General features: G+C 48.2%; 1 protein-coding gene across 2 annotated transcripts in view; it reads right to left on the bottom strand.

Annotated features, from left to right (window-relative positions):
- Positions 1–12,386, bottom strand: part of LOC126267108 (facilitated trehalose transporter Tret1-like) — a 97,463-nt gene that overhangs the window by 15,355 nt on the left and 69,722 nt on the right. For both annotated transcript variants that reach the window (XM_049972007.1, XM_049972008.1), the window contains exon 5: positions 4,555–5,013. In XM_049972007.1, coding sequence (XP_049827964.1) covers positions 4,555–5,013 — 459 coding nt within the window. The remainder of the gene's footprint in view (positions 1–4,554; positions 5,014–12,386) is intronic.

Here is a 12,386-nt window from a genome sequence, read left to right as displayed (position 1 = left end):
CAATGATACGATTCGCCAATGACATCGCTATCCTGAGTGAAAGTGAAGAAGAATTACATGATCTGCTGAAAGGAATGAACAGTCTAATGAGTACAGAGTATGGATTGAGAGTGACGAAGAAAGACAAAGGTAATGAGAAATAGTAGAAATGAGAACAGCGGGAAACTTATCAGGATCGATGGCAACGAAGTAGAAGTTAAGGAATTCAGCTACCTAGGCAGTAAAATAAATCACGGATGGAGCAAGAAGGGCATCAAAAGCAGAAAAACAATGGCAAAAAAGGGCATTCCTATCCAAGAGAAGTCTACTACAATCATGTTGTTGTTGTCTTCAGTCCTGAGACTGGTTTGATGCAGCTCTCCATGCTACCCTATCCTGTGCAAGCTTCTTCATCTCCCAGTACCTACTGTAAGCTACATCCTTCTGAATCTGCTTAGTGTATTTATCTCTTGGTCTCCCTCTACAATTTTTACCCTCCGCGCTGCCCTCCAATACTAAATTGGTGATCCCTTGATGCCTCAGAACATGTCCTACCAACCGAGCCCTCCTTCTGCTCAAGTTGTGCCACAAACTTCTTCTCCCTAATCCTATTCAATACTTCCATCTAATGTTCAGCATTCTTCTGTAGCACCACATTTCAAAAGCTTCTATTCTCTTCTTGTCCAAACTATTTATCGTCCATGTTTCACATCCATACATGGCTACACTCTATACAAATACTTTCAGAAATGACTTCCTGACACTTAAATCAATACTCGATGTTAACAAATTTCTCTTCTTCAGAAACGCTTTCCTTGCCATTGCCAGTCTACATTTTATAATCTCTCTACTTCTACCATCATCAGTTATAACAAAACTTTTACTACTTTAAGTGTCTCATTCCCTAATTTAATTCCCTCAGCATCACCCGGCTAAATTCGACTACATTCCATTATCCTCATTTTGCTTTTGTTGATGTTCATCTTATATCCTCCTTTCAAGACACTGTCCATTCCATTCAACTGCTCTTCCAAGTCATTTGCTGTCTCTGACAATTACAATGTCATCGGCGAAACTCAAAGTTTTTATTTCTTCTCCATGGATTTTAATACTTACTTCGAATTTTTCTTTTGTTTCCTTTACTGCTTGCTCAGTATACAGATTGAATAACATCGGGGAGAGGCTACAACCCTGTCTTACTCCCTTCCCAACCACTGCTTCCCTTTCATGTCCCTCGACTCGTATAACTGCCATCTGGTTTCTGTATAAATTGTAAATAGCCTTTCGCTCCCTGTATTTTACCCCTGCAACCTTTAGAATTTGAAAGAGAGTATTCCAGTCAACATTGTCAAAAGCTTTCTCTAAGTCCACAAATTCTAGAAACGTAGGTTTGCCTTTCCTTAATCTTTCTTTTCAGATAAGTCCTAAGGTCAGTATTGCCTCAAGTGTTCCAGTATTTCTACGGAATCGAAACCTATCTTCTCCAAGGTCGGCTTCTACTAGTTTTTCCATTCGTCTGTAAAGAATTCATGTTAGTATTTTGCAGCTGTGGCTTATTAAACTGATTGTTCGGTAATTTTCACATCTGTCAACACCTGCTTTCTTTGGGATTGGAATTACTATATTCTTCTTGAAGTCTGAGGGTATTTCGCCTGTTTCATACATCTTGCTCACCCGATGTTATAGTTTTGTCAGGACTGGCACTCCCAAGGCCGTCAGTAGTTCCAATGGAATGTTGTCTATTCCGGGGGCCTTGTTTCGACTCAGGTCTTTCAGTGCTCTGTCAAACTCTTCATGCAGTATCGTATCTCCCATTTCATCTTCAGCTACATACTCTCCAATTCCCATAATATTGTCCTCAAGTACATCGCCCTTGTATAGACCCTCTATATACTCCTTCCACCTTTCTGCTTTCCCTTCTTTGCTTAGTACTGGGTTTCCATCTGAGCTCTTGATGTTCATACAAGTGGTTCTCTTATCTCCAAAGGTCTCTTTAATTTTCCTGTAGGCAGGAACTATCTTACCCCTAGCCATCCCTGCTTGGTCATTTTGCACTTCCTGTCGATCTTATTTTTGAGACGTTTGTATTCCTTTTTGCCTGCTTCATTTACTGCATTTATATATATTTTCTCCTTTCATCAATTAAATTCAATACAATCATACATAGAACTCAATTTGAGGAAGAACTTTCTGAGAATGTACGTCTGGCGCACAGCATGGCATGGTAGTGAAACATGGACGGAACAGAAGACAGTCGAAGTATTTGAGATGTTGTGATACAGACGAATGTTGAGAATTAGGTGGAGTGGTAAGGTGTGGAATGAGGAGATTCTGCGCGGAATACGAGCGGATTATGTGGGAAACACTGACAAGGAGAAGGAATTGGATGATAGGACATCTGTTAAGACTTAAGGGAATGACTTCCATGACACTAGAAGGAACTGTAGAGGGCAAAAACTGTAGAGGAAGACAGAGATTGGAATACATCACGCAAATAATTGATGACTTTGGTTGCAAGTGCTACTCTGAGATGAAGACGTGAGTACAAGAGAGGAATTCGTGGCACGCGGTACCAAAATAGTCAGGATACGGACGACAAAAAAAAAAAAAAGCCATTGGATCACGGGGCCTAGGATTCGAGAATTTTGTCAGCCCAAGGACTGGGTGTTTGTGTTATCATTCCATCATCACACGGCAAAATTGGTGTGACCGGACTGTGAAAAGATTGCGAATTTGTACAAGCTCTCATAACCGCGGAGTTGATCGCCCCACAAACCAAATACGCTACTGGCCATTAAAATTGCTACGCCAAGAAGAAATGCAGATGATAAATGGTTATTCATTGGACAAATATGTTATACTAGAACTGATGTGTGATTACATTTTCACGCAATTTGGGTGCATACATCATGAGAAATCAGTACCCAGAACAACGACATCTGGCCTAATATCGTCCTTGATACGCCTGGGCATTGAGTCAATCAGAGCTTGGATGGCGTGTACAGGTACGCCCAGGCAGCTTCAACACGATACCACAGTTCATTGAGAGTAGTGACTGGCGTACTGTGACGTGCCAGTTACTCGGCCACCACTGACAAGACATTCATTTGGTGAGAGATCTGGAGAATGTGCTGGCCAGGGCAGCAGTCGAACAATTTCTGTATCCAGAAATGCCCGGGCAGGACCTGCTACATGCGGTCGTACATTATCCTGCTGAAATGTAGGGTTTCGCAGTTATTGAATGAAGGATAGAGCCATGGGTCATAACACATCTGAAACGTAACGTGCACTGTTCAAATTGCCGTCAATGGGAACAAGAGGTGACCGAGACGTGTAATGGCACCCCATACCATCACGCCGGGTGATACGCCACTATGGCGATGACGAATACACGCTTCCTCTGTGCGTTCACCGCGATGTCGCCGAAGACGGATGCGACCATCATGATGCTGTTAACAGAACCTCGATTCATCCGAAAAAAGGACGTTTTGCCATTCGTGCACCCAGGTTCGTCGTTGAGTACACCGTCGCAGTCGCTCCTGTCGGTGATGCAGCGTCAAGGGTAACCGCAGCCATAGTCTCCAAGCTGATAGTCCATGCTACTGCAAACGTCGTCAAACTGTTCGTGCAGATGATTATTGTCTTGCAAACGTCCTCATTTGTTGACTCAGGGATCGATCCGTTACAGCCTTGCGGATAAGATGCCTGTCATCTCGACTGCTAGTGATACGAAGCCGTTGGGATCCAGCACGGCGTTCCGTATTAACCTCCTGAACCCACCGATTACATATTCTGCTAACAGTCATTGGATCTCGACCAACGCGAGCAGAAATGTCACGATTTGATAAACCCCAATCGCGATAGGCTACAATCCGACCTTTATCAAAGTCGGAAACGTGATGGTACGCATTTGTCCTACTTACACAAGGCATCACAACAACGTTTCACCAGGCAACGCCGGTCAACTGCTGTTTGTGTATGAGAAATCGGTTGGAAACTTTCCTCATGCCGGCACGCTGTAGGTGTTGCCACCGGAGGCAACCTTGTATGAATGCTCTGAAAAGCTAATCATTTGGATATCACAGCATCTTCTTCCTGTCGGTTAAACTTCGCGTCTATACCACGTCATCATCTTGGTGTAGCAATTTTAATGGCCAGTAGTGTTTCATGACCATCATCATCACAACTAATGTAGTGCCCCTTCCCAATACTGTCTTTACTCGCGGGATTTTGCCGATTCTCGTTTGAGTTCGAGCCAGGTGTGCATATGCACTGAAGATATAATTGTCCGTCTTCACCTTAGTTGTCCGAAACAACGGACATCACACACACACACACACAATTATATATATATATATATATATATATATATATATATATATATATATATATATATATATATATCATCTGTAACCATTTTGTTGGAGTGGTACATGTGAGAATTAGTGAAACGAGTTCCTTGTGGGATGGATTACTGGTTAAGTGCTACCTAGGTGAAATTTATCACTGTGACTGAGGTAAGTCAGTCGCTAATGACAACAACATTAAAGCTGAAACTCAGTCCAGCACGCTTACCAAGAAAGCGATATGAGCCGTGAGTGGAAGCCAGCCGATGGAAGACACGTCGGCGTGGAGACCGTCCTTCATGTAGAAGTAGAAGCCTTCCGAGATGAGCGCCAAGCAGGCTCCCGAGAAGCACACCATGAGCGGTATCTTGCGCGTGCGGAAGCGCTCGACGGCGACGGAAGCGACGACGCTCATGATGAGCTGGATGACGGCGAGCGAGATGGACGAGAGGTCGGGGTCGAGCGAGCTGCCGGACAGCTTGAAGAAGAAGGTGGCATACGTCATCATGACGAGGAAGCCGCACCACAGCAGCAGCGCCTGCAGCGCCGACGCCAGCAGCAGCGTGCGCCGATTCACCGGGTCGCACACCAGCTCGCGCATCGTCGCCGCGTAGCCGCCGCGCGCCAGCGGGTCGCTGTTGCGCTCCTCCACCGCGCGGCGCATCGCCGCGAACTCCTCCTCCACATCCTGCACACAGGAATTAACTGTCACATGTCAGTGCTTCCGAGGAGGCACTGATGATTACGTCCTGCAGCCTAATCGGAATATGTTTTCTCCCCCGTACAGTATGATCTCTATCCTCATGGGGCGTGAGTGCTGTGTGTGTATCTGCTGGGTGCAAGTGACTATAAAGGTTGTGTTTACAACGAGCTCCTCGCCTAGCCGTGGAGACGTAAGGAATGTCTACCGGCCTCTGTATCACCGCCTTTGAGCGTCATGCAGGGGAGTGGGATCAGGACACAGCTCTGTCGAGCGTTTTACATACTTTGCTACTGCTACTGCTACTGCTCGGCCAACAAGCAACTCAGTTATGAGCGTGAGAGCACCCTATACCAGTCTCCTAACTAAGGGAAACTCCTTGGGAGTACCGGATGTCGAACCCGAGTCCTCCACATGGCACCTATCTAAGCTGACCACTCAGCTATGGAGGCAGACTTTGCGTTTAGAGATGGAGAAAAACAATCTTGCTGTGTCTACCAGAAGATGCAAGAGAGCCATAACCTAGAATACTTCACAGGGTAAGACAAGCTCCATAAAGGCTCAACATATGGCATAATGTGTAGACGACACGGACTGTATCATACACTTTTTTAATTTTTTTTTTACTTTTATTTGCTATTTTCCTTTAGTATTATCTATATAAAAGAATGCTGCATATAGCTGACGTGAATGTAGCACATAATATTTTAGCATAATTACAAATATTTCAGTAACTACTAAGCATTATCCTATTTGAGAGAGAAAGACAAAATTACGTAGAATTACAACATAAAATAATTAAAAAATCTAGGAAAGGTCTACATACAACCATTTGGCCGTCTGACTTACAGATGTCTGTCCATCCGGACATCAGGAGGCACACGCTACTAGTTTACTGCATTATTCTGAACTACACTACTACACTGCACTACACTGCTTACTCTACACAACACTACACTGCTGTACTTGGTATCAAAACCATTTGTCTATATGTTTAGCCCCCAGCGCGCTGAGATGCAACTCAGAATTAACTGATGCTGTGCTACTGGGACTGACAAGGTACGGAGACTGACTGACTTCATTAAAGTAGATCTAAATGGACGCCATCGGCTATACGCAGAGAGAAGCAGGTGCTCCGCTCTACACCTCACTTAGTCATCAGTATCAACACTGTGCCACAATGCAGTACAAGAATTAGCTACATTTGTCGCCCCCAAGATCCCAACTGGACCTCCTAATTTTGTTGGTCTTGTTCGTTGGATTCAGGACTAGACCAGTGTTCACAGACAGATCAGTTAATGTAACTCAAGTTACTTAACGTATGAGTGGCATTCAGACGAAAACAGAACACCCGCCACAACGGGACCATGGGATGTTTCCGTCAACAGTAATCACCTTACACTTTAAGACATATATCGCACTGGCAAACGATACGAGCAATTCCAGTTTCGTTTCGTCGAAAAGCCGCGTAGCTCGCGGAGAAGCTCAATTGTCGGAAGAGTGACTCGCAGTAATCCGTAACTTCGGTTACAAACTCCCTTAGCGAGACTATCTCGTTCTGTGCTAGGGTTGATCAGTGCCAGGGGCCCGTTCACGTCTGACCACCCGTGTACTGTAGGCCACTTCTCTTCCTCCGCAACTCCTTTAGGTGCCGCGCCACTGCACCAACGGCGCACGCTAGGCTGTAGGGCATTCTCCCCTCTTCTGTAGGACCTATTTGGTAGCTTTTCTTTTCAGAAAAAGCATAATTGTCGTGCCCTCCCACACCTAATAAAGTTCCTGAAAGCACCAAGATGGCAGATTCCGCTGGTGTTCCCCCGCCCTAACCCGCAGCAAGGCTGCAGCTAAAGAGGCGCGTGAGTCGGCTGTTCCCGTCGACGACAACGTCCCGCTTGCCGCCGTTGAGGTGTTGGCCGACAAGGATCGGCAGACTGCTGAGCCAGCGTCGATTGATAACCGACCTCTGCGGCCCAAGTGAGTCCCCCACGCGGACAAGTGCCCTCCACATCACGCTACATTCACCTGCAACTGGTGACTCATGCACTATCTTCCTACTGCGGCAGCTGACTCCAACGGCGGAACCAGCAGCTGCGGACACAGAAAACCACTACACTGGCCCTGGCAGGCGGAGGGCCCACGACGCAAACAGAGAAACTCCACGCAAACAAGCGAGCAACCACACTCGCAAGGTAGCCGAAAGGCGCTGCTGCCTACACCAAAACCCGCACTTCCGGTTAGGAGCACAAACAACAACAAACACGACCTGACATGCGGTCAGCAACACCACACAAGCACCAACTGCAGCTACGCCCGCACAACAGAAGACTGGTTTTCCCCCAGTCGTAATACAAAACTACGGGGACCTCAGTGTCCTCAACAGAACATTCGCGGAAAGGCACACACCTTGCACACTACACACTAAGTACTCTGGGGATAGGGCCTTACTGTACGTATCAACTAACAATGAATATAAAGATCTCCTTATCTTCCTCAAAGAAAAGGGGATCGAACATTATACGTACGGTAATGTGAAAAACGAACACAGCAGTACGTGGTAAAGGGAGTGGACCGCAAACTTCACAGTACAAGCGGCGCTCAACTTCCTAGGACTCGACTGCAAAAGTGCTTCCAGGATGACGAGCTTCCGCTCCCACCACCGTCTACAACACTACCTGGTCGAGATGGCCGACACGGCCGCCTCCCGCGGCCTTCTGCAGATAAAAAGTCTTCTGCGGATGGACGTAAGGGTAGAGATATACGAACCGCCACAGGTCCCTCAACAACGTAACAACAGCCAGCGGTTCGGTCATTCGGCCCTCCGCTGCGGCCTGGCACCCCTTTGCCGCGGATGCGCTGGCAAACACGCATCCAACGCACGTACACTAATCCACGAAAACATACGCCGTTGCGCCAACTGTGGCCAAGGCCATGCGGCCAGCTACAGGGGCTGCGACGCGTACAAAGAGGCGCAGAGGGGCAAAAATCAAAAGTCGAAGCCACTCAACGTCATAACACGTCCAAGGCCCGCACCAAACCCTGTCAGGAACGGAGTGTCGTTCGCCATGGCTACAGGCCCTGGAGGAGCGGAGCAGGCCGCGGAACCTCTGCACCCAGCACACGCACCTAACAACCGCTGCGACAACAACACAGTCGTCTCAGCCAACACACAACCACACCGGTACCAACACAACCCCACCCCCTGAAGCCACTGTATGCGAAACTACACACGACACACAGGAAGACACACTTACACAAGGAACCCCAGAAGCAAAAACCCAGAGAAGGCGTAGGCGACCACGCAGAAACAGGAGCGGGAACACACTGTCAACCAAACTTTCGAGTCCAGGAACATTTGGTACTCCAGAACCTCCACGAACAATAGCTACAGTGACCCATCCGTTACCATGGTTGAATGAATCATTAATATCTAAACTAAAATTAAGTCGGCAACCACAGAAAACAGAAGGTCCGTCCAGTAAGGCTTGAGTAGCGACAGACTTTACTGGTATACGGTTCTTCTTGTCTCCAGCTGTTGTATCAAATTCGATGTTTTCGATGGTTTTGTAGACTGTCTGTTTTGAACGACGACGGTATCTTCTGTACGGCATCTTGGCAGCGTTCAATGCAGTTGCCTGTGCAGCAGCAGCAGCAGCAGCAGCAGCAGCAGCAGCAGCGCGAATGAGCCGCTGTGCGGCGCTCGCTCGCTTATATAAAAGTCCGATAAGTAGTGACCTTGAGTCGGACTTAGAATATTTCAGCCTGCCAGCGGAGCGTTATCCCGGACGGGAGCACTAGATGTTCTAGGTGCTCCCGTCCGCTGTGCGCTAAATCCGCCGATGGCGCGCTGCCAAGATTGCGTAAGCTGTTCGGCGGGTTGCGTCAGCCGCCTTAGTAGGCGTAACATGCTGTTGCATCCTTTCAAAACAGACAGTCTACAAAACCATCGAAAACATCGGATTTGCTACAACAGCTGGAGACAAGAAGAACCGTATACCAGTCAAGTCTGTCGCTGCTCAAGCCTTGCTGGACGGACCCTCTGTTTTCTGTGGTTGCCGACTGAATTTTTGTTTAGATATTAATGATTCATTCCGCCATGGTAACGGATGGTTCACTGTAACTATTGTTCGTGGAGGTTCTGGAGTACCAAATGTTCCTGGAGTCGAAAGTTTCGTTGACAGACATTATTGCATTTCGCACCTACCATATGGCCGAACTTGCTAATAAAGACTTTGGTAAATCCGCTTATATGTACCCAACAACAACAACAATAACAACACTGACACACAGACACACAGTCAGCGAGCCAGTGATACCAGCGCACAACTACTCAACCCCTCACCACGTCTGACACACAGGCACCTCAAAATGTTCCACATAACAAGCGCCAGCCCACACATAACGCCAACGCGCGCACCAGCGGCCGCCAACACCACAACCGAGCCACAGGCCGACACACACAACACCAACACAACACTTGAGGGTTTATTGGAAACAATATTCCCCTCACGCGACCGCTCAGATCTTTAACAAGTTCGCGGCGGCCGTCACCACACTCGTCGCACAGCTCTTGACTGCTCAACCTGGGCAGTACTGCGCCGCCATACAAACCGCGCTCACCACACTGTTTACACCATTACATGGATAACACGCCACACCCGGCCCCCATCGCAAACAACCAGACACTGACACAGATCATGTTCTGGAATGCAGACGGGGTCAACAACAAAAGGGCGGAACTGGCCGCGCTCATGGAGCGTAAGGATATTCTTATCGCACTACTGAGCGAAACTAAGCTCAAACTACGCAACTAATCAAACTTCACCGGCTACTGCGCCTATCGTACCGACCGACCGGACGGCTCCGGTCACGGCGGAACAGCCATAATCATACACGAAGACATAGAACACACAAACATAGTGCTCCCTGAACTTGACCCTGACGGCAGTTGCCTCTAGTTTTTCCATGTTCAACGGAGCCTACACTACACTGGTGTCAGTATACAACACCCCTAAAAACATTAAAACACGCGACATAAGCACAATACTCAACATATCATCGCGGGTAATAGCCGCTGGAGATCTTAACGCAAAACACCCGGACTGGAACTCACGAATACGAAATTCCAACGGCAAGAAACTATACTAACACGCACTAGGACGAAACTACATCACACTGGCGCCGACCGAACCCACGCACATTCCCTACCGGAGGGGACACAGGCCAGACGTGTTAGACATGGCCCTCATCAAGGGCATAACAACGACACTCAACGTTGGCATTGAAAACGATCTGCCCTCAAATCACCAAACCGTTATACTGTAAATTGAAGAAACACTGCAGCACATGGAACAACGCAGGATGTTAGACTACAGGCGCGCGAATTGGACCCAGTTCAAGGAAACGCTTAACAGTCGCATCCCACCCACGCGATTAACGAGACAGCCCAAATTGACGAGGCAGTTGAAACCCTCACCAGTGCCGTCCAGGACGCAATAGCCGACACCATGCCAATCCGCATGCCACAACAACACAGTGCTGCCCTGCCCCAGGAGATCCTGGTCCTGATCTCAATGAGGAACCGCTTCAGGAGACACTGGAAGCGTACCAGGCGCCAGCACTTCAAACAGCACAGTAACAGGCTCCAGGGTATAATCCGGGGAAAAATACGAACATTTAAGACAACAGTGGGGGCAGAAACTCGAAGGGCTGGACACCACGCGACCTGGCGTGCGGCAGCTGGCCCGACACTTCACCAGGGAGAAACTGTACACCCCCACGCTACAAGGGCCCGACGGACCAGCATATTCTGCGGAAGAAAAAGCGGAACTGATGGCCCTCACACTCGCAGCGTCATTCACACCGAACCTGGATCCCTCAGACCCAGCGTTCAGACTTTCTACGGACCAGGAGATCACACGCATTTTGGCCCAACCAGCGCGCAACATCATCCGACAAGCTAGTATAGCTGAAGTCAAATGGGCCATCATGCATACCACCGCTAGGAAGGCCCCTGGTCACGATGGCATTCAAACCCGTGTCCTCCAGGAGCTCACAGACGAAGCCTTCGACTACCTAACACTTACCACGAATGCCATACTCAAGCACCAACACTTCCCCGGCCAAGGTCCTGATGTTCAGGAAGCCGGGAAAGACCACTCCCTCACACAAAATTACCGACCCATCAGTCTGCTGAGCGCGCTCAGCAAGATGGTCGAGAAGGTAATATTAAAACGACTCACCAGGCACTGTATCACAAACGATACCCTGAGACCGGAGCAATTCGGTTTCAATCACCACTCAACAACACAACAACTACTCCGCGTCGTTGAATACATAACACACGGATACAACACAAACAAAGCAACTGGGGCGGTGTTCCTGGACATGAAAAGGCTTTAGATCGTCTATGGCACAACGGCCTAATACGCAAACTTAGCGACGCAGGGTTCCCCGACGGGCTCGTACGTCTCATACACTCATATCTCACGGACAGGAGTTTCAACACCGACGTGCAGGGCAAACAATCGACACGACATGGTGTACAGGCAGGAGTACCCCAAGGAAGTATTCTAGGGCCCTTACTGTTTAACCTCTACATTAACGACCTCCCAGCTACACACAACGCGACGGTAGCAATATACGCGGATCACACCGCCATCCTTGCGTAAGATTGGAAGCCGTTTAACATTAACTCACGACTACAGACTGCACTCAGAACGGCGGAGCCTTGGGTGATGAAATGGCGTGTTAGAGTAAACGTCGACAAGTGCGAGGCCGTTCTGTTCACTAGAAGACCGAAGCAACTGCGCAAACATCAGCACTGCAACCCAATAACACTACACACACGCCCAATACGTTTCCGTGAGAAGGTCAAATACCTCGGTGTCTGGCTGGACAGGAAACTACTCTGGGGGGACCACATTCAACAAGTGACCAATAAAGCTAACGCGAGGCTCAACTCTACCCTATGCTTAACAGGCGTAGCATACTGAACAGGGGGGTGTCTAGGTCCATGTACATGACACTTATTAGACCCCTGATGACGTACGCAGCCAGTGTCTGGAGATACGCTGCGCCAACTCGCCTGCGCCGTCTGCAGCTCATACAGAACAAAGTGCTCAAAATTATAAGCAAAGCTCCGCGCTACACACGCATCGCAGACCTTCACCGGGAATACCGGCTAGATACTATCTTGCAGATATTCCAAAAACTCTCTACACGATTGTACAATAACACGAGACACTCGCGCAACCCGTTTTTCCTTTCTCTGGGCAACTACGACCACAACCATAGATGGAAGCATAACAGACCGAAGACATTACTGGCTAGGAACTAAACATCTATGGTCCATAGAACGCTAA

Source organism: Schistocerca gregaria, chromosome 4 (genome assembly GCF_023897955.1).
Source record: "Schistocerca gregaria isolate iqSchGreg1 chromosome 4, iqSchGreg1.2, whole genome shotgun sequence".
Classification (NCBI taxonomy): domain Eukaryota; kingdom Metazoa; phylum Arthropoda; class Insecta; order Orthoptera; family Acrididae; genus Schistocerca; species Schistocerca gregaria.
This window is presented reverse-complemented; position numbering and strand designations above follow the sequence as displayed.